We start from the raw sequence: 27,844 nt of genomic DNA on the forward strand, positions 1-27,844 counted from the left end.
ACATAGCCACTTCGAGGTTTGCTTTCATGATTTTTTTATTTGACTCATGGGCCCGTGTAAAGAACCGCTGCTGTGTGGCTTTACTTTTTCAGCATGGTCTGTTTTGTCTTGTAGTGCCTCCTTACGTTATATTCCTTAAACAAGGCAACAGTCTCATGAAAAATTAGGCAAACACAGTTGTTTCAGTTTTCAGTAAGAAAGTATTGTACTTTCCACATCTCCCGGAAGCGGTGGCCTTCATTATCAATTTTCCTTTTTTTTACTTGCTGTAGCCATGACAGTTGAAGGGTCACAGTGAATGTCACACAGCTAGACAGTTATGAGGTAACCCTAACCACTCTGTAGCTGTTGCACAGTGGCCACCATAAGGTAAAAAGATGAATTGCATGTTGAATTTGTATGATTTATTTATTCTGTTTGACTGTGCTGGCAGGCCATAAATAATGCATTTTAAGAGAGAAGGCACAGGCACTATAATGTCTGACCTCAGGCTGGACTTTTATACATGTCTGATCTAATGAAAAACATGGGTTGTTTTTCAGTTTTTGTGTTCTGTGCTGTAATGTTAGTGAAACCAGCTCCAGTCTCATTCCAGTTTGGTTCCTACTTTGTTCTGTGACAAATTACAGCACACTAGCTCTCATTATCATGCCATTGAAGTCTTGTTTCTGATTGTGGCAAGTCTTCAAATAGTACTGCAGTAAATGTATAGTTTGTACTAAGAAACTATAGAATATCACTATGTACTTTGGTTATTCACAACAAACTTTAGGTATTGTCCAGTATACTATGTAAATATCTGGTGGGAACATGTGCTGCCAATGTGTTTTACAGAAAGAAAAAGGATTACTTGTTTTTGCATTTATCCATAAATTTCAATGTTTATTCACATTCACATGTGTAGTTTTGTAGTTTTGCTGGACCAAAAATTCGATTTTAAACAGAAAAGAAATATTTGTAGTAAATATTTTTTTTTCTTGCTTGGTGACTTGGCTAACTGTCTTTCAACAAACTTCACCTTGTATGCTTTACAAGCTTTTATAAATATTGATTCTTATGCTTTACTATCTAAAAATGTAATGACACAACTGCTAAGCCACTGAAGATCTTCCTACCTTGATTAATCCTGCATCATATATAACAATAGCCTCTGGAAACGTGAGAGGTGAGATGGGGGTAATGTGTGCTATTGTTAGAACATTGATCTTTTTCACACTCAGTGGTAAAGAGGCCTGGCCATTTTATAAAACGGAAAAATAGACATTTACAGCATATTTTGCCACATAGTTATTTTTGTTCAGTATGGATTCTCTGTTTTGTATTTATGTAGTAATTTATGCGGTCCTGAGAAGCCTGACAAGCATGAGTGATACAGTTTGAAACTATTTAAGTGATCTGTGACAAAAACAGACTAGAAAAAAAACACTACGTTTCTGTTATTATAAACTGGTACAGTCCTAAAAACACTGACATTTAAAATGCATAGCTTAAAATTTTATGTTCAACATATTTTCAGTTAACTTAGATTACTTAATGAAAAAGAAAAAAAATTAAGAGACAAATTACTGCAGCTTGCATGAAGCCCAGATACTTGTATTCCTGAAGGCAGTCTGTTGAAGGAACGTAAAAATCTGGACTGCATAATACTTCATCATATGCTTGCCAAAGAGGTTGTAAAGTGCTGTTTTGCCGAGCTATGGCTTCCCAAAAAATTATCAAGTCCAGCTGGCTAATTTCCCATATCGGTGTTCTCCCTGGGTATCAGGGGTCCACATTTTTTTTTTTTCTCTAAGCAGGAAGAGGTCTGCAGACAAAATTAGAAATGGAGCGGTTAGAGTGGTGGCATCCCATCTGTGACCTGGGCATGTAATTCATAGGCTAGTGTCTCTCCCCTCTCCAGCCTTAATTTAAAGAGGCGTTGACAAGGAAAAAGAAACTGACAAAAAATCCTAGGCAGAGAAAATTTTAGTCTTTGTGGCCAGGGAAATTTTATGGGCTGTGTGCTAGAAACCATTTTTTTTTTTATTTCATGGTTTTGACTTTTATATTTTTTGGCAGACATCCCTTGTACATTTTTTTTCACATTTTTCATTTGAAGTGTAGTTTTCCAATGTTACAGACAAAAGGGCATACATAGTATGTACTGGGACTTTGTACTGTATTTATTTATGTGTGTAATTAATAAAGTGTCTTGCAATATTTGCTTACAATATATAACATAATACTGTATTCTGTTAATCAGTATTCAAAATGTAGTTTATGCATGCAGTTTAAAATTAGCCCCTTCTCATTGTGCACTGTTTGTGCCTGTTAGTCTGGGATGTTAAAATCTGTCTAAATTCTGTTCTGATTAGTTGATTATGTCATTTAAAATGAATTAAACAGAAATGTAATTTTCACTGATTAGCAACTTTTTCAAACTCACTGATGACCCCTCTATACATCTTGAGATCAGTGTTGAAAGTGACCAGATATGACCTGCTCTCCTAGCTGCCATAGGCAATTGTTTAGGATTACAGACTCCAAATTAATAAAATCATGTAAAACAGTTGTATGATTTTTAAATAAATGACTCCATTTATCTTGACCCCTCAACCTTTTCTGAAGTTCCAACCTTTTCTGATGTGGATTATCTGGTTGTGAAAAAGAGCATGCAGATCAAACATGCATCTCTTCATATATTCCAACATACAAGTAAGAATTTTACTTATCGTAAGTAGAGTTACCTGCACGTGTTTGGGGTATATGAGAACACCTGAGATAACTTTGGAGAATATGTGCAGTATACACTACACTGAACAATGTGATTTAAGCACTGGATTTATGCTCTGTCAGACAGTGGAAATTGTGCTGACCATAATTATTTTTAATTGTTGGATTCTATATATAAAACATTCTACAGAAAATTCAGAATCGTCAAGAGATTTTTAAATTCTACACAGAAATGTATTTAGTATAGAGACATAATTCAGAATGTTTTTTGAAAGAGGGATATGCCATCCATATCAAAACCGGTAAAAACAATTAAGTGCTTGACCAAAATTAAATATAATCACTGGAAAACTATGTTTCATTTTATGTATCTGATCCCTAAAAAAGCAGTGTGATATTAAATACATTTCATCTAGGGTATTTCTGTTTTTATACCTCTCCTGTATTTAGAATACAATATGTACTCTACATTCCACATTAAAATTGTCCGACAGACTATCTTCTGAAAGCAAGGTTATCTTTGAGGTCTTCAGACTGCAGAAGCTAAAAGTGTTTCACAGTGCACCAAGGCTCTGCCCCCTGCTCGCTTCGCTCATCCACCCCCGGGTTTGGTTTACCGGATATACAATTTAAAGAGATTGTTATTTTCATGGGAATTGTTACATATGCAGTATTTTCACTTTTACTTTAAAACTTTTGTAAAAACAATACTTTATTTCTGGCCCCGGGCGTGGTTAAATCTCTTTCTTGCAGGATGAATAATGCTGCCTGCGTTGTGAAGGGGGTGCAGCTGAAAGCATGCTAAGGAGAAGTGGTCGAATCATCTGCTGGCTTTCTGCTGCTGGCGAGCTGTTTGTTTTGCTTGTCACTTGTTGTTGATTTAAGTGCTGGGAGCACATGAAGCGTGTCTGCCAACAGCAATCCAACAACTGCTAAGTTAGATGTCCGTGGACCTGTTTTAAATGATGCATCACTGCCTTGTCTCGCATGACGTTGTAAAAACAATACTTGTCCTTTATTTCCGGTCCCAGGCGTGTTTAAATCTCTTTCTCGCAGAACGTATAACGCTGCTCGTGTTGTCAGGGGGTTGACGGCTGAACACATGCTAAGGAGATGCGTCAGATCCTCTGCTGTCTTTCTGCTGCTGTTGCTCTGCCTGTCGACCATTTTAAAGCCTGTACAGTAGCTGTCCTTTTGCCACTTCGCGTCACTGCCGCTCGCATTGTGAAGGTGGGGGGGGGGAAGGTTAGGGTGGCTGAATGCACCCAGGGAGAAGCGGTCGGATCATCTGCTGGGTTTCTGCTGCTGGCGAGCTGTGTGTTCTGCTTTTCGCTTGTCGTTTTAAGAGCTGGGAGAAAGTTAAAGTGTCTCTCGTGGGACTTCAAATTGTCTTCTGAGAAGATCACATCTCGTCTCTGTAGTCTCCCTCCCAAAGGTTTTTTTTAATAATAGAGAGATGACTGCAAAGAAACAGACTGCTCGCGTTGTGAAGGGGAAGCGGTTGAACGCACACTAAGGAGATGCTGTCGGATCAGCTGCTGTCTTTCTGCTGCTGCTGCGGGCAAGCTGCATGTTCCGTCGATCATTTAAAACCCTGTAGAGCAGCTGTCCTTTTGCCACTTCGTGTCTCTGCTGCTTGTGTTGTGAAGGGGGTGGGGGGAGGGTGGCTTAACGCACGCTAAGGAGAAGCGGTCAGATCATCTGCTGGCTTACTGCTGCTGGTGAGCTGCGTGTTTTGCTTGTCGGGCTGCGCATAGATCATTTCAAAGCCTGTACAGCAGCTGTCCTTTTGCCACTTTGCATCTCTGCCGCTCGCGTTGTGAAGGTGGGGGGGCTGAACACACGCTAAGGATAAGCGGTTGGATGCATCTGCTGGCTTGCTGCTGCTGCTGGCGAGCTACGTATTCTGCTTGTTGCTTGCCATTGTTGTAAGAGCTGGGAGCACATGAAGTGTGTCTGCCAAAAAAAAAGAATTCTAACAACTGCTTGGTTAGATTTCTGTGAACTTGTTTTAAATCTTGTCTCACTGCCTTGTCTTACGTGACGTTAAAGTGTCTCTTGCGGGGCGTCAAATTGTCTTCCGAGAAGATCACATCTCGTCTACCTAGTCTCCTTCCCAAGATTTTGTTTCTTTATAATGTGTATATATATATATATATATATATATATATATATATATATATAAAATATAATCCAACGTCTGTCTGTATGTCTGTCCGCTTTTTACGAGAAAAGTATTTAACAGATTTAGATTGTTTCTTTTTTTTTTCTATAATTTGTTTGAACATTCCGGTTGATTTTGTGACTTCTCTCATCATGCTAAGAATCGTAGTTCGCTTGCAGGAGCAATATATTCACGCTAATTTGAGACAGAGGCTCTGGGTCGAGGGGAGGGGGAAGCGTGACATCAGGAGTATGCCAGTGATATTAGGAAATCCAAGCCTATCCATTATGCATCAGATGCAAGGCAGGAGCCAACCCTGAATGAGCTTCTGACTACATAGTTACTAATTTATCCCAGAAACAACTACTGTCAGGGATTGTGACGTCTTGCCTTGATTTGATGTCTCTGTCAGAATGTGTTCATGTTCCCTTATTTTTCAAAATGCCACTATACCATATCTAGCCAGTTGTTCTTTCATGTGCTGGAACTCTCCTGTCATCTCTTGTAGCTCTTCCCACTGTTGCACAAAGTTTCTTGCATCACCTTATTTGAAAGTGTAAGTCTACACCATGCTTCATCACATTAGACGACAGAAACTCTCATCAAACAAACAGATTCCCTGAGGAGAACTTTGATTGTATATGTGTGGCTGTTGGCACAGCATATTTGGACATACTCATTCATTGATGCAACATACTGTTGTAAAGGTGATTGGTGTCAGGGCCTGTATCAATAGGTACAGAAGCACATTTTGAAAAAGTGCCATTTGTAACCTGTCCCAGAAGGGATGCCAGTTGGTGAAGGAAAAGGCATCCTTTGAATAATTCAATGGATTTAAATATAGTGTAAGAACAATAGGGATTGCACAAAGAAAGTATGCATTCCCCACCCCTGTAATTGCTGGCTGTGGAAGGATGCTTTTTAGGCCCCCTGTAGGTCTGTCTAGCCCTTTGGTTAAAAATGGGCCAGCTGTCTGACAGGTACTGTATACCTGGGGCCAACAGAGGAAGCTCTAGGCAGACTACATAAGGGGTTTTATAGGAATATGCATTTCCCAGAGGTACTAAGAACTGGGTATAAAGAGGCCAGTGGCCATTGCTCCTATGAACTTAGCATCAGGTGGAGAGAGGTTAGGAGTTCACTTGGAATTAGGAAGGAGAGATGTGCAAGAAGGGAGAAGGGTAGAACGTGTAAACAGGATGAGGTGTGAAATGACTTTTTATTTGGCTTTAGTGCCTCATTCATTGTGTTTTATCTTTAAAGTCTTATAACATTTTTATTTGCTTTTAGTTGTATCAAAACCTTTCTTTTCCTTATACTTTTAGTTTCTTTAGTATGTTTTGGGTGAGAAGCCACACTGTGAACGTATAAGGTGCTCCCGAAATTGTGATCATCAGGGTATCCACTATGAAGCAAGAGTACTTTTAGTTAGAGTAGGGTGCCTCGCTCGCCCACCTCTACCAAACCTTCCCGGCCTGTGCTACGCACCAGCCACTTCGCATCTCTGCCGCTCAAGTTGTGAAGAGGGGGGCTGAACTTGGGGTTGCTCCTCTGAAACCCCCTCTTAAATGTTGATATATATATATATATATATTTTTTTTTTTTTTTTTTTTTTTTTTTTACCTCCACTTTGCTCGATCAGCTGCTGGCTTGCTGCTGCTGCCGTGCCACATGATCTGCATTTCGCGTGGCGCACTTCTGTCATATCACCTATGTCCATATTTTCGATCTCTTTTCGCTTTTCATCTATATTGCACTGAATTTTGATTACGTGTTTGAAATTACATCATAACAACGCAACGTTTAGCTGCCCGTGAGTGAATATCCGCGCCAACGTTTTTGAATTCTTTATGACGTTCTACCTTGTCATCTACTTTTTGTTTTATTTCTAGCCCCGGGTTAAATCTCTTGGCACAAAGACTCGTCTCGCGGGACATGAAAGTGTCTCCAAGAAAATCACGTCTCGTCTCCTTCCAACCTTCCAAGATTTTATTTTTTTAATAGAGAGATACTTAACACCTAAAACACAGTGGACTCTTTCCTTTACCCATGAACTCTACCCCCAAAAAATGATTAATTGATAAATCTGTAGTCCTTCCCTTTCTCCTGAGACCTTTACTGTTAAAGTTAAAATGGCTTAATCTATCTACAGTGTTTTGAAAAGAGTTGAACATTCATCTTTGTAGTCTATGTTTAACTCTTGAAGGGTAATGTGTATTATGGAGTGTTTGCGATTGATTTTTTCTTTATAGTTTTTAAATCACTGTAGTGTACAGTATAATTCTTATGCTTCTATTGTTTTTTTCCTGGAATCATTTCATATGTTATCTTTTTTTTTTTTTAAGTCTGTAATTACATTTAATTAGTGTTATCCATCTATCCATCAATTTTCCAACCCGCTGAATCCGAACACAGGGTCCTGGGGGTCTGCTGGAGCCAATCCCAGCCAACACAGGGCACAAGGCAGGAGCCAATCCTGGGCAGGGTGCCAACCCACTGCAGGACGGACACACACACACACACACACACACACACACACACCAAGCACACACTAGGGCCAATTTAGAATCGCCAATCCACCTAACCTGCATGTCTTTGGACTGTGGGAGGAAACCGGAGCGCCCGGAGGAAACCCACACAGACACGGGGAGAACATGCAAACTCCACGCAGGGAGGACCCGAGAAGCGAACCCAGATCTCTCAACTGCGAGGCAGCAGCGCTACCCACTGCGCCACCGTTGGGTGTGTCAACACTTTTCATACATTTGTATAAATTATGCAGTTATTAAAGGTACATATTTTAGAGTGCTGAAAATTGGTCTATCTTAATTAAATTGGCTTATGTATGACATGATAGTTTTATTTAGACACTTGGGGGCAAGATATTGAAAAATAACTCCAGTTACACCTTTTAATTGTGTATGTACATGTATTATTATCTTATAATAGCGTGGCTGGTTCTTCCTTTCATCCCTTGCTGCTCTTCACAATCTTCATCTGGATAAGTGTTAGAAAATAGATTTAAGAATGTACAGTTTGCTCTTTTGTTTTTTTTTTTTTTACCCAACATTATTCTAAATAGCAATGATGTTAGTTTAGTAGTAATCCCTCAGAGAGATCAGGCAGAGAAGTCAATTAATATTTTATTTGTATTTGTAATATGTATACAGCATTTGAAGATGCACATAATTTAAAATTTTGTATTTCTACAGACAGCAAATTGCGGGCAGGCATTGAATTTTTTCTTTATCTGCTGAATCCTCTTTAGAGAGCCCATTCTAAAAAAAGAAACGCATTGTAAATAATGCACTTGTTCAGCATGTCCTAGACAGTAATGTACAGTAATTTCAACAAGGAAAGAAACCACACACATTTCAGAAAGAAGTAGATGATCAAGAATCCCTGTCTTTCTTGAACTGATGTTTGTAACTGGCAAGGAGCTCTAAAAGATATGCCATTCCTTCACATGGATGGAAAGTATGAATCAATGTATTTATAGATTTTACACTCTTCAGGCTTGGAACACCAGACAGCAAGACTTCCTGCATATAAATATCAATGTAAATAGCTTGGAAAAAGAAACAGCCACTCTAAACAGTTATACACAGTATGCATAAAGGAGTCTTTTTGTTCATAATGTATTGCTATCTGTCTTCAGAAAATTCCAACAGTGATATAGATGACCATGTATAGTATTTAAGGTTTATAGGGTCAGTATTGTCAGATGTACAAATGATAGTGAAATACTTACTTGCATGTGCTAATCAACATGCAACACATCACCAGTCTCCAGCACCCCAATTCGTGAGTATTCTTACCTTACTTCTGAACTTCAGTCTTCCTTGCCAGAAGAATCTCACATTTCACGTTAAGAATTTTCAACAACCAGTGTCATGAAGTTTGGGGCATTTTCTTACCTGCAACAGAGCTTATCAATATTTTGCTGTGCATTGAATGAAAAGTACAAAATTTTAACATATTTCGGTTTAAGTTTAATCAGGCAATCTCAGGGTTAATTTAGAAATATTCCACAAATATAGACCTAGACTTCCAACCAGCATTCAGGAGGCAAATAATATTTAGTCCTTGTTTTCTCAAAGCATGTGTTAAGGTGATGTCAGGGTTCCCACGCGTCCTGGAAAACCTGAAAATTTTGAGGGTTATTTTCCAGTCATTGAAATGACCTGGAAACTGATCGAAATGGCCAAATGTCCTGGAAATAATCTTTCTTGTCCTGGAATTTTATTTCTGTTTTCGCTTTTTAATTTTTCTGTTTGAAACAGCTTGCTGTTCGTAAGTCTAGATATGATGACAGCTGAGCTAGGTCGTGGCCTCTGCTGCGCAATGTTTCCACCTACTGAGACATGTATAGGCAATTATATTTGAGTTTTGACCCTCGTTGCTCTAGCTTGTCAGTAGCTGACAGGAGAACAACAGAACATCAGTTCATCACTTGAAATTTCTGCTGAGTGCATGACTGTAAGTATGACCACAGTGCATATGGTGCAACTGACAGTTTTGTTACTTCATACCGTCTGATGTGGACCCAGGTCGCATATTAAACATGTCAAGTAAATTGGCGATGCTAATTTCTGTTAGCCTGCTAATGGCAATTCCCATTAGGTGTTAACATATTATTTGAAGAAGACGGGTCTAAGGAGGCCCCAGATATTAGAAGCTTGATAAACCTAGGAACCTGTGGTCTTCATACAGTTCATGGAAGCTTCCAACAAGGCGAGAAGGAAAGTAGATGGAAGATAGGTGACAAACTAAGAGCCCTTTGGCAGCTTTTTCATGACACACCAGCCAGACGGGATGACTTTATTGAAATTACCAAAACATCAACATTCCGTCTAAAATTCTGTGCTCACAGGTGGGTGGAGGACTTGCCAGTGGCAGAGAGAGCACTTAAGATGTGGCCACATGTTGAAATATTTGTCGACAATTACAAGAAACTGCCAAAGAGTAAAATGCCAACGTCAACATCATACACTGTGGTCAGAGAGGCTGTTGGTGACCCCCTTTTTGAGGCAAAATTACAGTTTTTTGCCTATGTGGCAAGGCAGCTGAAACCCTTTCTTGAGACTTTCCAGACTGATGCCCCCATGATGCCATTTTTGGCAAAAGACCTTCAGGCCCTTCTGAAGAGTTTGATTTCATGCTTTATGAAGAGGGAGGTACTGTATAACATCAAAACACCTGTCCAAATGCTTAAAATTGATGTACTGGACAAAACACTCCCATTTGCCACTGAAAGAGGTGGATCTTGGCTTTGCCACCAAACAAGCTCTTGAGAAAGCCTCAGAGAAGCTGCTTGAAAAACCGCTGCCGGGTCAACAATTCCGGAGAGAATGTGTAGCCTTCCTGTCCGCAACAGCAAAGAAACTGCTGGACAAATGCCCTTTGAATTATGCAGCAGTAAGGCACATGGCATGCCTAGATCCAGTAACTATGATCAGCGATGAAAGGCGTGCCATCTCCATGTTTGAGAAGCTCTTACAGCTGCTTCTTAACGCCAAATGGCATACAGCAGAGGACTGTGACCAAATCCTGAGTGAGTACAAGATGTTCCTCACTGAAATGGTGCAGCACCATAAGAAGGAATTTCAAGGGTATAGAAGTAGCTCCTGTCGGCTGGACACATTCATGGGAAGATTTGCTGGTGACAAAGCAGAGTACGCAATTCTGTGGAAATCAATGAAAGACCTGTTCACATTGTCACATGGGCAAGCAGCGGTTGAAAGAGGGTACTCTGTGAATAAGGACATGCTGGTTACAAATCTGAAAGGAAGGACTCTGATGTCTCTTCGCCTAATCCAAGATTCTTTGACTGGTGGCTCATTTGATGGAGTATTGCCAAAGCCCCTCTTGCAGCATTGCAGAAATGCCAGGATGCGGTATGTCCAATACCTTGATGATGAAAAAAAGAAGAAAAAGGAAACTGAAAATGACAAGCAAAGAGAAGAGCTCCGCTCTGAAATCACAAAAGTGGCAGCAAAGAGACAGAAAATAATCACTAGCATTGAGGCAATGCAAGAAGAAGCAGATGCAATGGCAGAGAAGGCTGAGAGAAAACAGGACTTTACACTGCTCACAAAATCTAATGTCTATCGTAAAAGTGTTGCTGAAAAAAAGAAAGAGGCCATCAGTCTGGATGCAGTTTTATCAGACCTCAAGGAGCAACACCAGCATTGTTTTCTAAACCTAGGCCTACACCAGATGCCTTTTTCATAGGTTACACTACAGTGACTTATAGATTGTTTTTTTTCCAATATACTGGAGTTCAGGCTCTTATCCTTTGTTCCTAGTATTCTTTCTAGTTTAACCAAGTTTTCAACTCGGGAATTGATGGCAAGGCTATCATGATTTAAAATGGATGTATTTTGCTTCTTTTCCCACAAAGATAAGTTCTTTATTATAATAATCTTTGTCATTGACTTATGCAAATTCTACAGCTGCTGTATTCCCAGTAAAGCTACCAGTTGAAAGTTAACTCTGACTTTGTTTTGTCGCGTGCCAATTGTTGCATATATTAGTGTTATAGGCATCATACACATGATATAGGCAATAAATTGGCTTTATGCAGTTTTGTTTAATACAAACATTGTACATAAATTTATTTGATACAAACAATGACATAATATGTAATATGCAAGTAACTTTTACTGAAATTAGGTCACTATGGTAGCCTATTTCATGGTGTGATCAACAGCTCTATACTGAACATTATGGAATTGCTCAGTATATGTCAGTGTTTGGATAGTTTTCCACAATCCAAGAGGCATTTATTTCTTTAAAAGAGTTTTGCAGTTTAAAACAGTGTGTAACAAAAAGAGGTCAAACATCTCCATTATACATCAGTGCATTAATTGGTGTTGCCTTTATGTAATTTAGCATATCGGTGACACTAAGTCCATGCATAATCAAAGAGAAATTAAAATGGCGTTAAGCCTGCGACTAAAGTGTATGACTGTATGAACAGATCCTGTCATGAATTTCCGGAAAAAGCTCCTGGAAATGTCCTCGAAAATGATTCCTTAAAAAGAGTGGGAACCCTGGATGTTGCATCTTAATAACTTTTTACTTGCGTTAATGGACACACTACAAGTGTGTTCCAGTGAGCATATGGTTTTCTTGCAATTCTGATACAGTCTTTCGTAGGCTAAAATATGTGTTCATTAACTAGCTTATTTATGAATTGCACAGATCATAGTGGGTACCTATTTAAGAAACCATCCTAACTTTGTTTGAATTGTTGTAGACTAAGTCTCCGGGAACTGTGAGGCAACAGTGGCAACATCTTGTTCACTGTTGAAATGTTTGCCTAGTTTAATCTGAAATAAATGTAATTTAAGCCGTAGCAAATCCGTTAATTTTTCTGACCCAGCCTTTTCCAGGGAGCTAGAATTTTACCTAATGCATATCATTAGACATATAGCAGTTTGGTCTCTCAATTACTCATTTGAGGAAAATTTATAGTTATTTACCAATTAACTCAGTTCACTCATCTTTTATTTGAATAACACAGGAACAAAAAAAGTGTTTAGTTGGGGATTCATGCTCCATTTAGGAAGTGGTTGCAAACTTCAAAAAGTTTTCTTGCTTTTAAAAATTACCTTGAGCTGTAATCATCCAGAATTTTCTTTTTGATTAAATTGTTTTAACATATTTTAATAAAAACTAGGGGGCTCTGCCCCCTGCTCACCCACCTCCGGGTTTGGTTTACCGGATATACAATTTAAAGAGATTATTATTTTCATGAGAATTGTTACATATGCATTATTTTCACTTTTACTTTAAAACTTTTGTAAAAACAATAGTTGTCCTTTATTTCCGGCCCCGGGCATGGTTAAATCTTTCTCGCAGGACGTATAACGCTGCTCGTGTTGTGAAGGGTGGCCAGCTGGACGCATGCTAAGGAGAAGAGGTTGGGTCACCTGCTGGCTTGTTGTTGCTGCTGCCGAGCTGCGTGTTCTGCTTCTCGCTTGTCGTTGTTTTAAGAGCTGGGAGCACATGATGTCTCTCTACCAGAAGCATTCCAACAACTGCTTGGCTAGATGTCCATGAACTTCTTTTAAATGTTTTCTCACTGCCTTGTCTCGCGGGACATTAAAGTGTCTCTCATGCAACGTCAAATTGTCTTCCGGGAAGATCACGTCTCGTCTGCCTCCCAAGATTTTTTTTTATAATAGAGAGAAAGACATTGGCTTAAATTGATGTTCTTTCAGATGACAGTGTATTTTTAAATGTCCACATCCCTCACCCATAAAAGTTTTCTCATGATAAGAACTTGACTATGAAATGTGAATTTTTGGTGAACTATCTCATTTTGGGATTTAACGGCTACAGAATAAAAGTATCAAACACCTCTATTGCCCCTAGTACTAGCAGAGTGAAGCACAATAATTGAGTCATTATTATTTCTAATTTGATCATTTTCTTGCAAGTTACTGTATCAGACAGTTGGTAGTGCATAGAGCTAATTAAAAAGAAAATCATGGAAGTCTGCTGAAAACATTTTTGGCCTGTAAAGAATGGGTTTGTGGCAGAGCCTATCCTATAAATCATTGGACACAAGGTGGTCCATGGCAGAATATACTCGTGCATACACCCACACCGTAATAAATTGCTGTGCAGGTTCACTGATACTAAATCACAATGGCTAGTTTTTTTCTTTACTATCTCTTGCAAGTGTAGAATTAAATGTTTTTGATTGTTTCATAGCTACACTATGAGGTTCTATACTGCAAAAATATTTCCCATTGGGACATCATTTGTTATTTTGTACATCGCTGTGCTAAGTAATTGTCTTAACCTTTATACAGTGGTAAAAAATCTGTTATTATTATTTTGGTTCAAAATAATAATAAGTCACTCTGAATAATTTCCACAGTCAATCGATGTCGTATTTATTGTCACTTTGGATTGAAAGCATGGAAAAAGTAAAGCCAGTGGAACAAAGAATGAGTAGCATTCTATGGCAAGTGTAAAGAAAGCTCATTTGCCAAGACCTTAAAAAAAAAACAGATAAAATTCACTAAGAACTGATTTTAAAAGTTGACCCTCCTCTTTCTCCATTGTACATTTTAGCCATTCTTTCCCCAGATTTATAGATTGCTAAATCTGTAACCTTTTAAGTGGAAAATGATAGAAATACCATGAAGCTTAAGGAAAATGAGATAGTAGAAGATCTCTCAGTCTATGAATGTGTGGCTTGTTTCCAGGATAACAGATGCCCTTAGTCACAAGCAAGGAAAAGTCAAATCCTATTTTTGAAAAATGCTAGGCTGATGCATTCTTACGCTAAATCTTAGAGTCTTGTTATCCTAAATCCTGAAAAAGCCCTTGAATCTCAAGTTTTCATATGACCAGTATTTTGTATGTAGTCATTATGTTTAGATTTATTTAGTTGATTCTGTTGTCCAACACATGTAGACCTTGGTTTCCTATTTATAAAGCTAATAATGTACCTCTGCCAAGGGCAGAGTGAGAGAGTAGTTGATTGAACTGGCCATGTAGCTTACACAGTCCTCAGACCTTTTGCTAAATTTTTTCATCCTCACGTAAATAATTCTTCTTCATTGTTTATTTATTAAAGATACGCTCGAAACAGATAATAATAACAGTTAAATTAACATGAAATGTGAAATTATAATATTGTAGCACACATTCAAAGATTTAGGACTGTCTGAATTCCCGTGTGTCTTGTGTAAATATTAGAACAATGAATTATGGAATATTTTAGAATAATATCACATTTTGAGCTACCAGCAGTTCAAGTATTAGAACAAGTTAACCTAGTGCAATTAAGAGTCCTATTTTGTATTTACATAGAGAACCATAGACACTTGGAATAAGCTACTAAGTAGCATGGTAGACTTTAGCGACTTTCAAATCTAGACTTAATGTGTTTTTAAAGAATCAAGTGAATAGGACTGGTGAGCTTTGTTGGGCTGAATGGCCTGTTCTTGTCCAGATTAGAAACTAGAGTTGTATTTGTATATGCATGGAATGCTAGCTTAGAAAAATATCTATCCACCTCTTACACAAATAATGTAAAGTAAAATACTGTAAACATTTACATGTACCAACAATCAATAGTTCAACTGAAAAGATAAAAATAGAAAAATAGAATTCACAAAGTAAACAAGGATTAAAGCAAATTGTGAACTAATGATCTACATGCCTTCAACCATTGCCAGTCTTCCAACTTATCCCAAAATATGCATGCTGTTTTGTACCTTCTAAAAATCTGTTGTCCCAAACAAGTTATCTGGGAAGGCGTGTACAGAGATACATTAAATGGAAATTTATGTAACTATTCTTTTTATGTTTCTTTTGGTAAAATATTCCCTTGAAAGTCCTGACTGTTTTAGTCTCATTTTATCTGTTAAAATCTCATGTTGTTTTCTTGAGACTTTACTTTTTTCCTTCTATCTTGGTTTTCAATTGAATATGTGTATCTGTTTTGAGTTCTTTTGTTTTAGTTTATTAAAAATGAAGTTCGTTTTGTATAAAAATACACAAATAAATGCTGTGCTTCTAGATCACAGTGATTCATTAATTACATCAAGTAATTCTTTGAATTTTTTGTCAAGGCATTATTGTTGAAATTTTCAGTTGATATTTTTGGGGTTGTGGGAGTGGAATATCACATCAAGAATTCTTTTTTAAGTGCTATCACATGAAACTTAAATGAGTTAAAAATATGTAAGTGAAGTAAGAAGTTGACATTCTTTTAGAAAAAGAAACCTAAAGGGCACCGAATTGGCTTCGTTTCAACTGATTGGTTAAAACTGGAAGATTAGGAATTCTGTTTTTTGATCTTCTGAGTTTATGATCTGAATTTCCTTTCTGAAAGAGAAGCTGTCTAAATTTATCCTGCAGAAAATGTGTCGACATGATAACTGTAACAAAATCACAATAGTAATCACAGGTTAAATTATTAGTTAAATTATTTTCCAGAATATCTGACAGTAAAAGCATTATCATGTCTGTTTTTTAAAATAATATCAATGAAAAAAGATATGACATTCTAACTGTGGCAAGCATGTTACATTCATTAAGATAGTGTCATAAAAACAGTGTCGTTATGACCCAAATTTAATTAACTGTTTTTATTTAGTTTGGAGGGAGTTTTAGTGTGCTGAACATAAACGTTTTATTCCTATGCCAGTGAATTTTGCAGATTATGGGCTGTATGATTATGATGATTCATTTTAGGATACCGAATGCTTAAGGTTAATAATACATCAGATCTTTTTTGTGGTTTTTTTTTTGTATTTAGCATCTTCACTTACCCACTAACCTCCCCATGGTTGACTTGTTTATACATGGTGAGGTTTGGTAGGACAAAAATAATAACCGGAATTTACTGCTTTCTCAAGAAAGTTACTTTAATTGCCCGTTGCATTATCTGGCTGTAGATTCTGAGTAGAAAATTAAGCATGGTTCACTTCAGAACTAGTATAACTTTCAATTACAGTATACACTGACTTGTATTGTAGTATGTAACATTACTAACATGGTCAGGCTAGTTTTGTGTTGACAGTGAACACTTGAACAATGCCAGAGTCATTCTCATTTGAAAAATCTGTCATTTATTGAATGTAAGAGACAATACTTGATGTGGGCTGAGGGTTAGAACAGTAGATGGAATGAGACCGAGTAAGTAGAGCCAGACTTTCCACTCTAGTGTGGAAACATACAACAGAAAAGGAAGAAAACTCTACTAACTTTATGTAGTATCAGTATTAAACTGGATAAACATCCCAGTGCATTCCACAACATACTATTTTACCTTGCCTTTTTTTCCCCTCTAATTTAGTGGACCTGCTTTAGAAAACATTTTCCTCCGACTAGGTAAAGTTACGAAAATAAAGTGACCTCAGTGCACATATGCTGATTATACTATGACTCAAATTTGCTGCAGTAATTAGTGGTCACACAAATGCTGTACCATTTATATTGTAATACTCAGTAATAAACCTTGCATGCATGATCCAAGCAGATGTGTTTTGTCTGTGTTCATAGAGTCGAACCAAACTTTGAGAAGGAAAATGACATGGTCCAAAATGTTTTTAATAAAGATAAATTACAATAATTAAATCAGGTGCCTAGCCATTGTCTGTGTGGAGTTTGCTCATTTTCCTTCAGGTCTGCCAGATACCTTCTCAAATGTCCAGGATAGATTTATTGACGATTCCAGTATGTGATTGTGTGTTCCTTGCTGTCCAGCTGGTGTTTCTCCACCTTGTACCCAGTGCCGCCAGGATAGACTCCTGAATTAGCTTAAGGAGGCTTGTATGTATATGTAAAAGTAAGGAATCACAACCTTTTACTGTGTGAGAAGTAGCCCGGACACAGACAGACGGACGCCATATTAAAGTCCACCACACGTTTATTGTGCATAATTTACGGTCCAATAAAATGCACAACCCAGTGCCTCCAGCACCAAACTCCCCCAAAGTCCAGGCCTCTCTCAGTCTCTGCCTGCTCTTCAGGCCGCCTCCACTCTCCTGCATACACACCTTGTCCACTCCTCACCTGACTCCAGTCCTCCTTGGCAGGGAGGCGGCCCCTTTTATAAGTACCCGGATGGGCTCCAGGTGATCCCCGACACTCCCCTGTGTGGCGGAAGTGCCGGCTGTGTTCCCGGAAGCCCTCCGGGTGTTCCCAATCTTCTTTCCCCCAGCACTTCCTGGTGTGGCAGAAGTGTTGGGGTTCTGGGTCCTTCAGGCATGGGGGCGCCCCCTGGCGGAGACCACGGGCCCCTACAGGGTTGGGCTTCCAAGCGCTGCACCCTTGGCCCCCAAAGGAACCAGGGCGGTCGCCCCCTCGTGGTCTGGAGGAGGCAAGAACCCTCCTCCAGTCTTCCTGGGCGTCCCGGCTGGGTGCCACCCCCAGCCGCGTGCCACAACTGATTGTAAAATATGCCTACATTTACGTATGTGATTGCACTACAAACAACAGCCAGATATGCTTACTTGTATCTGAAACAAAATATGCAAAATTGTCTTTAATAATTTAAAACTTTCTTGAGAGCAGTGGGCATATTAGCTCTGCTATGTGTGAAACTGAAAACAGACCCACAGTGTAGTGTTCATGCTCCTTTGATTTCTTAAAGTGTCTTTCCATTAAAGCCTTTAAAAGAACAAACAGACAAAACATTATGAAAACAGGGACAAGCAACATCTCTGCAAGTCCCTTGATTTACTGATAGATTCAATGATGGGCTTGTTTTACTTTGTTTGGAATTGTTTACTCTGAAAATATTTTGTTCTTTGCTTTCATGACGGTGACCTTCACATTGTGTGTCGCTTTGTTTTGAAAGCAGACTCCTGCCCAGCTTTGGTGATGTTTTGTTTTGCCTGTTCATCTCTTCCATTATCTCTCTTAGAAGCCTAATGTTGTGCAATCAGCAGTTCTAACAGAGCACAAAACTGTCTTGGGTTTGTTATGCATTCAAACTTTCATTTAAGGAGGGTATTTTATGTCTACCTTTTTGATATAACTAGGGTTCAATTATATTGTCTTACTGAAGTAATGACAGTTGACTCCAAATACTGGAGTAGTTTTGCAGAATCATTAAGCTGTCAACCAAACTGAAGCTGTGTTATAAAGCCATTTTTATTATGCTTTTATTCACGTCTGTTCTACTGACTACTGAAATTGAATTTCTGATATTGTAATTTTCAAGATAAAATTTAATATTCAACAAATATTGCAGTAATATTAGATAGGATGATTGGTTTCCAAATGTTAAACTTTTGATAGGTCTTTTCCTTTTTTGTTATGAATATAATGTGATTTTTTGTTATCTATTAACAAACTTGTATCTGTTGGACTTTCTGGCTGTCAGACACCTGCCAAGACGTAAAATAGAATCCAAAGTCACTCCAATCTCTGTCTTGAGTGACTTCAGTTGTAATGAATCTCTTCCTCCTTTTTTCCTTCATCCTGTGGGTTTTTATACACCATATTATATTTCATATGACACTGCTGCTTCCCCCAGACAAAGCACTTCCATGCTTTATCAAAAATGGTTGTTTAACTTTTAACTTTCAACTTACAAATATTTAATCAATACCTGCCAGTCACCCACACCTGACATAGTCAAACCATCTTGTCAATTGGTAACAACAGAAAAAAGGTTAATCAACCAAATCCCCTAAAACACCTTCATATACCCACAATAAATATTGATAAAGTGGAATTAGCCACAAAGAGTATCTAACCAAAAATTAAAAAATCTTGAAAGCTGATGACAGTACTAGGACACAGACAATTGTGAAACTCTTGCATGTTTATTCACCAAAAATCCATCTAAATTTAAGAGGATGTAAGAGCAGATTGCAAAAAAAATGTAAAGTATTAAAATCATTGTTTAAAATTAAAAAAAAAAAAATGGTGCAAGTCAAGGTCTCACCCTTAGGACACACAAACGTACACACACACCATCACACACACACACACGGACAGATGATCAGCACTGTAGTCTTTAGAATATTGAAGTAAAATGACCGTTCATGTCCTCATTTCTTTGTGTTAAGTTCTTGCCCCGTGTTTAGGGCTGTTCACATATGGTGTAATAAGTACTTTCTGCAAGTGTCATTTGTGTCAGTCTGTCTATCCATATGAAACACCTCTGCTCAGAGTAGACCATTTTTGTTGCAATTTGGAACACTTATTCTTCACAGAAAATTGTTGGGAATGTTTCATTTTCTTTGAGATATCTTGAATAGAGTGCATTGTACAAATTTTTAAATCTCTTCATGAAAAGCATTGGCAAATTTTCTGAGTTGTCTGACTTAAAACAAATGAAGGTTCTGTGTGACTTGAGGTACAGATTAGTTTCCTATTTCAAAATGACGGAGGTTACTTCAGCTTCTGTATTTTGTATATTTTCCCATTTTACTTATTCAACAGCCACTCCTGATGGCAAAACAGGTTTGAAATACAAGTTAGTCAAACACCAGGAGAGGCGCTCACGCAAGCTATACTGCTGGTTCCCCAGCTCAGTCCCCCTGCTGACTGAGGTAAGTTAACTGTAAAAATAAAAACAAAAAGACATTTTAGACAAAAGACATATTTAGAAACGAATGAAAGAGGAAATTAATTACATAAGCATCAATCTGTAAGCATAAAGTAAACAAATATGTTCTCAGTATCACATATCTCGATGATTTAGTATTTTGGAGATACTAAAATGTATTTGCAAAGGTCCAGACCTGCTTTCTATTATGTTCTGGTTCAGCCAACAAATTCTGAAACTTCAACTGGGATTTTAAGTCTTTTTTTCAAAAATGTTTTTAAGAAATTTCAACTAAAAATAGTCTGAAGAGTCTACCATAACTTACAACAGGGACATCAGACAGTGCCATGTTTACATCACTTGAATTGGACTCTGCTGGCCGTGAAAGCTACTGAGCCACCACAGATCTACTACATGGTACTGTAAAGAGCTATTATCGAGCATGTATTTAATGTACAGTAGTCTGCTAACACATTTATTTGCATTTTGTTATTATTGCTTTTTTTTGTTTATGACTCACTATTACAAAATACAAAAATATGATTCTTTGATGAAGTAGTTGAGTAATTTTAAAATTATTTAACTTTTATATCAGTTATCTGTGTCCAAATGCATACCTGAACTTGACACCATGCACAGTAATTTGTTAGTTTTTCACCCTCATTTTTTTTTTCATTGAATTATGTATATACTAGGGGGCTTTGCCCCCTGCTTGCTTCACTTGTCAAGCCCCCCGGCCTGCACTACGTGCCAGCCACTTCATGTCTCTGCCGCTCGTGTATGTGGATTTCACTTTCACCAAACAACTTGGGAAGAAGCATTACTTTTCCCTGATGGCAACACAAATTAGACGATCTACAAGTCTCCAACTTAAAGTTTAAATCCGAACAATATATTCGATCTCTTTTCGCTGTTCCGTTATTTCACTGAGTAATAATTTACGTTTGTTTGTGCTAATGCGATCTTTCATTTTTTTGGGACTTTTGAATTTTAGTACTTTCATTATCTCTAACCTGCTATGCATGTGTATCGCGTCAAAGTTTTTGAATTCCTTACGACATTCTACTTTGTCATCTACTCTTTTTGTCTTTTATTTCTGGCCCCGGGCGTAGTTAAATCTCTTGGCAGTGACACAAAGTCTCGTCTTGCGGGACGTGAAGGTATCTCTCTGAAAAAGTCCTGTCTCGTCCCAGGCTAAAAAGTCTTGTCTTGTCACAGGATTTTTTTTATTATGATATATATATAATATTTATTTCACTGCTTAATTTTTAAAATAATTTAACTCTTGCTGTTGACTTTATTTAAGCATCTTTTTTTGTCTCTCTTTTTTGTTTTTACATTTTGGTGAGGTTTATGTTTGTGTGTGTGTGTGTATGTATGTTGTTACGCAAATTTGACTACTCTGTCAGCCACAGTGCCTGGCAAGCACTTATAAGCTAAATGTATCTTCTTAGAGCTTCACCAAACTTTGCCTGTTTTGCTTTGCTTTGCTTCTGCAAATGGCCTTCATTTTCATAAACAGGCCTGCCCCAGTGCTGAGGCGAAATAAAGAATGCAGTGCATTAGAATATCCCACTCGCTAGAGCATTATTAACAAAAAATATCAACAAATCACAAAATACATGTGGGCTGAGCACCATGTATATATGTAGGTAACCACCCATACAATCAGATTGTGATTCAGACTACGAATGCCATGAATGTAATTACCCCGATCTACATGCTGTCAAATAAACGAACCACATGCCGTGGCACAACGTTAGGGGCTTTGCCTCTAGCGCTGATGTCCAAGGTTCGATTCCCGAGAGGGAGTGCAGTGAGTGTGTACGCCTGATGAGCCCAGAATTAGGGTGAAACACGTGTTGCGTACTCTTTGCATTATTTGACAGTAAAAAACTATTTTCAACCATATATATATGTATATATATGTGTGTGTATATATATATAATATAATATACAGTGATCCCCCCGCTATATCGCGGTTCAACTATTGCGCCCCCGCTACATCGCGGATTTATTATTATTATTATTATTAGGGGGCTCCGCTCCCTGCTTGCTTTGCTCGCCCACCCCCGAGTTTGGTTTACCGGATATACAATTTAAAGAGATTGTTATTTTCATGGGAATTGTTACATATGCATTATTTTCACTTTTACTTTAAAACTTTCGTAAAAACAATACTTGTCCTTTATTTCCGGCCCCAGGCGTGGTTACATCTCTTTCTCGCAGGACGCATAACGCTGCTCACATTGTGAAGGGGATGCAGCTGAATGCACGCTAAGGAGAAGCGGTCGGATCATCTGTTGGCTTTCTGCTGCTGCGTGTTCTGCTTGTCTCATTGCCCAATCATTTCAAAGCCTGTACAGCAGCTGTCCTTTTGCCACTTTGTGTCTCTGCCGCTCGCGTTGTGAAGGGGGCAGGGGGGGGGCGGGGTTAGGGTGGCTAAATGCACGCTAAGGCGAAGCGGTCGGATCATCTGCTGAATCTCTGCTGCTGCCAAGCTGTGTGTTTTGCTTGTCGCTTGTTGTTGTTTTAAGACCTGGGGACAAGTTAAAGTGTCTCTCGTGGGACTTCAAATTGTCTTCCGAGAAGATCACGTCCTGTCTCCCTAGTCTCCCTCCCAAAGATTTTTTTTTTATAATAGAGAGACAGAGAGATGTTACTCATATCCTTAGCCCGACATCCACATATCATATGTATTTACAAAGTGTGTTTTACATGTTACATGGTCTTTCTATATCGCAGATTTGGGTCTGGAACGTAACTTCCGCGATAGGCGGGGATCACTATAGATTAAAAACACATTTATGAATAGTAGAACCTGTTAAAAACGGTTTCTTCTTAATTTGAAGTTAATGTTCATTGCAAACAATTTTCGTCATTAGAATTAGAATATGTGCCACAAAGCTTGAAGGAGCAGACAACAAAAGAGAATAATGCAAGACTCTGGGGAATTTCACCCATCAAAGGTTTACCGAACAGTATTTGAGCATTAAATATTATGCTATAAGATAAATTCAAAAGATAGATACAAAGTATGTCATCCATAAGTGGCGATGATGATCACCAAAGTTTTATTTTGCATACAGTTTCACAAAATTTCTAGTAAACTTAATTTTGTATGTATTATCAAAATCCTGAAATGCAAAACTCACTGAAGACTTTTTGGGGGGTTTTAAAGGTTTTTCTGTTGGAATGCGTAGAATATTACTCCCTAAGGGTTTGGCAATACCTTCCATTTTTGGACCTGTAAATTTCTCAGAGTGTCTTTTGGAAATAACAAAACAAAATTATAACAAAATAGTAAGTTTTGATGTCACGAAGTAATCTTAAAGTTTTTTTTTTTTTGTCTGTTTGTGTTTTTTGTACAGCTGGGGAATGGCGGTCAACGTGTATTCTACCTCAATAACTCAGGAGACGATGAGCAGACATGATATCATTGCCTGGGTCAATGACATTCTCTGTTTAGCATACACAAAAGTCGAACAACTTTCTTCAGGTGAGGTTTTTTTTCTGCTTGATCTTTTTTCCCCTACTTTAACTGCTGTTTTTCTGTTGCAATTTATATAATAAATATTATATGTAAACAACACTAAACATCTGTGTATAGTTCTGAACATGCATGTTAGTGTTGGTATTTTGTTTGATGGTAATGTCCTCCTGTAAGCTCATTACATTGCCACTGTGGTTTCACTGTTGGTGTTTGACACCCAATTTAAGGTTAATGGACAAAATAGCCAATAAAAGTGTATTTATTTTTGTTTTGTTTTTTTAATGTGTAACAACATGTGCAAAGTAACTTTAGTTTGCTTCTTAAAAAAGAAGGAATATCCACCAGTTCTTACTTCTGCCTCATCTTTCCCAGCAGATATAGTGCAATTGAGTATTTCCTGAAATGTAGATCTAGCTATAGAATGGCTTTCAAAGTATTTTGTGTATTTTATTTCTAAAATAAGGTAACTCCTTCTGTTTTTAAAGACATGTTGATGTTTGAAAAGCTTGAAAATATTAACAAAAAAAAAACTGCCATCAAAATGTTGCCTCAAAGTTTTACTCCTCCACAGAGCCACAGTGTGACGGTTCAGTCTTCCTGAACTCTTTGAAATTCCCATTCTCAGATACTTCCTATGTCAGTAATGTCTTAACAGAACCCAATGAAAGTACTTGAATTTCTTGCCTCCAGATTCATGGCAGTAAGATGTAACGGGAGTCTGTCATACCTGCTAAGTACTTTTGATGACACCATCACATTGAGAATGGCAATAATGACCTCAAGTCTGTTCAAGGGAAGAACAGGAGAGAGCGTCACATAACTACAAATTACACCCCACATTCTCACCCAACATGAGCTATTAAATTGTTCTTGACACAGGAATTTGTGACCACTGTTATTAGAGTTGGATTGTTTTAAGTTGCCTGATACTGATTTCTTTAATTTAAAATAATTTATGCTCAACATAATTGTATACCGTTCTTGTTCTGTAGGTGCAGCTTACTGTCAGTTTATGGATATGCTGTTCCCTGGCTGCATCAGCCTGAAGAAAGTAAAATTCCAAGCTAAGCTAGAACATGAATACATTCACAATTTTAAGCTCCTTCAAGCTTCATTTAAAAGGATGAATGTGGACAAGGTGAGTTAATCAAATATATCTAAAACACAGAAAGCTTTCTTAGGTATTCCTTCTATAGACAGAAAATGCAGTGGTCAGTTTACAAATTTAACTGTCCGTCAGTCTATGTAGATCCATTACAGTAATCCCTCGCTATATCGCGCTTCGCCTTTCGCGGCTTCACTCCATCGCAGATTTTATATGTAAGCATATTTAAATATATATCGCAGATTTTTTGCTGGTTCGCGGATTTCTGCAGACAATGGGTCTTTTAATTTCTGGTACATGCTTCCTCAGTTGGTTTGCCCAGTTGATTTCATACAAGGGACGCTATTGGCAGATGGCTGAGAAGCTACCCAACTTATTTTTCTCTGTCTCTCTTGCGCTGACTTTCTCTGATAGATAGATAGATAGATAGATAGATAGATAGATAGATAGATAGATAGATAGATAGAGATCCTGACGTAGGGGGATTGAGCAGGGGGGCTGTTCGCACACCTAGACGATACGGACGCTCGTCTAAAAATGCCGAAAGATTATCTTCACGTTGCTATCTTTTGTGCAGCTGCTTCCTGAAACGACATGCTGAACGGTGCTTCGCATACTTAAAATCTCTCTCTCTCTCTCTCTCTCTCTCTCTCTCTCTGTCTTTGTCTGCTCCTGACGGAGGGGGTGTGAGCTGCCGCCTTCAACAGCTTTGTGCCGCGTTGCTTCGCATACTTAAGCCAAACAGCCCTATTGATTTGTTTGCTTTTCTCTATCTCTGTGACAGTCTCTGCTCCTGACAGGCACTCCTTTGAAGAGGAAGATATGTTTGCATTCCTTTAATTGTGAGACAGAACTGTCATCTCTGTCTTGTCATGGAGCACAGTTTAAACTTTTGAAAAAGAGACAAATGTTTGTTTGCAGTGTTTGAATAACGTTCCTGTCTCTCTACAACCTCCTGTGTTTCTGCGCAAATCTGTGACCCAAGCATGACAATATAAAAATAACCATATAAACATATGGTTTCTACTTCGCGGATTTTCTTATTTCGCGGGTGGCTCTGGAACGCAACCCCCGCGATGGAGGAGGGATTACTGAACTTTCTTTTAAGCTTTTAAGGAGTGGAGCACTTCACAGCTCAGATAGAACAAGTTTTAAGAAAGACAAATATGGTCTGAATTTTTCTTTCAGATCCACATTTTTTGTGCACACCACTAACATGGAAATTAAACAATTGGTTTGAAATTAAACAGAAACCAGTATCTTAACAAATTTTAAAGGAGTATACCTTGTCTTGACCCACCAAGTTCATTTAGTAGGTTTATTAGCCATTTATTGATCTCATTTAATATCTGGCACACACAAAGGATCACGTGAGGCCTGAAATATATTAGTCCCCATGATTACTGCATGATCTTCTCATATTTTTTTCCTTTTCTGATAAATTTGTGCTTTATAACATCTGGTTGAAATTATTTGGAATCAAATCAAAAGTATGCTACTAAGTATAAATTTTGACATCTATGATATACATTTATGGAAACATTTATCTGTGAGTGAAACACAAGAGTACTTGAGCCTTAAGTCTGTGGAGCACCATGGGGCTACGGTCAACAACAACAGCATACTATACATGATCTGAAATTTTTCTGACCATAGTGTGGCTCATGTGTCGAGTGAACAGCAGCCCACCTCCTCTCACAGACAAAGCAGCAATGTCATGCTGTTCACAATTTGTTTTTTGTCCTGATATCTGAGTTTTTTTGGTCCAGTTTAATGTTTTTTTTAAATTACAATTGAAAGGATTTCACATAAAGCTGGTGTATAAAGTGCAGAACACCCCCTAGTTTATAAAGTTCAACTGTATGAAAGCAACAAATATTATTTAATGAGATTTTTCTAACATTTCGTTCTTTTCACATTTCATTCTTTTATGCCTTATCTCCCACAATTATTTTTTGGTTGTTACTCTACTATCAGACTTCCACACTGTTTTGCACTGCACTCAGCAGCGTATGTGTTTCAGCCGCTAGCATTTGACATCACCCGAGACAAAATGTGAATTTACTTGTCCTTAGCCAAACATCAGATATTCACATGTCCTGTCCAAACTGATTCTTTTGTACTGCCAACTCAGATTACTAATCCATTTATTGCCAAAAAAAATAAAATGGATATGCTCATGTTGAATCCAAAGTCAGGAAGTACTGGGCCTTATTGAAGTAGAGGATAATGAAAAAAAGGAAATGAAGTAGGAGCGAACTGCACTTCAGATCTAGAAATGAGTCAGCACAAACTCGATAAAGACTTTGGACAATAGTTACACAAGTGTCACTGCTATCAACAAATATAATGCATTTTATGAATAAGTGGATTAAGCAGAGCAAGGCACCAGAGCCATAGCCCTGAGAAAATATTTAAGAGGACTTAACCCAAATAATTTAGAACATTACGATGATGCATGGTTCATCCAAGTGCTAGTTAGTAAAATTTTCTTTATAAATTCTGAATGCATTTTCCTAATGCATTAAATAAGGCAGAATAATATTTGTTTTATTACTAATATTAGTATATTATTACATCTTAAACTTGCAATGTCTTAATTTTCAGATCATCCCAGTTGAAAAGTTGGTTAAAGGGAGGTTTCAGGACAATTTGGATTTTATCCAGTGGTTCAAGAAATTTTTTGATGCAAACTATGATGGTAAGGAGTATGATCCAGTTGAAGCTCGACAAGGTCAAGATGCAATCCCTCCTCCGGACCCTGGTGAACAGATTTTTAATCTTCCAAAGAAGTCCCATCATGCAAACTCGCCGACAGCAGGTAATATTTTTAATTTTTAAAAATTTAATTCACATATTTAGTTTCATTTAGTGTTAATCTGCCATTATTCAAACTTAAACAACAATGCTATATGTGTATCGTAACATAAAAAATATAAATAACTCTGTCTAGACTACAACAATTAATAACCTTTCTTGCAATGAAGATTTACTTAGTGTAGATGATGAATTGGTTTCTTACTACAATGATAGACTTCACCATTTTGGACACATTTGCACTTCTAAAAACCCGGACTGTTTTCTTTACACACTCTGCTCTCTGGTTCACTCCTGAGCTTCGGCAGCTTAAAGTGAATGGCCATCACTTAGAACGATTCATTGTGCACATAGAAATGTATCATGAGCACATTAGTCTGTACAAAGATGTGTCATCTGCGACAAAAACTGCTCATTACTCTAAACAAGTCATGTCTGATGGTAACAAAAGAGTTGTGTTTTCCACTCTTAATAGAATTCTGGCACCTCCTGATGTAGCAGTGTAACACACATTAGATG

At 37.9% G+C, this 27,844-nt stretch overlaps 1 protein-coding gene across 5 annotated transcripts in view; it reads left to right on the top strand.

Moving 5' to 3' along the window:
- mapre2 (microtubule-associated protein, RP/EB family, member 2) overlaps positions 1 to 27,844 on the top strand; it is a 129,528-nt gene that overhangs the window by 84,223 nt on the left and 17,461 nt on the right. For all 5 annotated transcript variants that reach the window (XM_028803492.2, XM_028803493.2, XM_051929115.1 and 2 more), the window contains 3 exons: positions 23,282 to 23,409; positions 24,396 to 24,541; positions 27,116 to 27,329. In XM_028803492.2, coding sequence (XP_028659325.2) covers positions 23,289 to 23,409; positions 24,396 to 24,541; positions 27,116 to 27,329 — 481 coding nt within the window. In that variant the 5' untranslated portion in view covers positions 23,282 to 23,288. The remainder of the gene's footprint in view (positions 1 to 23,281; positions 23,410 to 24,395; positions 24,542 to 27,115; positions 27,330 to 27,844) is intronic.

The sequence above is a fragment of the Erpetoichthys calabaricus genome, chromosome 6 (assembly GCF_900747795.2).
Source record: "Erpetoichthys calabaricus chromosome 6, fErpCal1.3, whole genome shotgun sequence".
NCBI classification, from domain to species: Eukaryota; Metazoa; Chordata; class Cladistia; order Polypteriformes; family Polypteridae; genus Erpetoichthys; species Erpetoichthys calabaricus.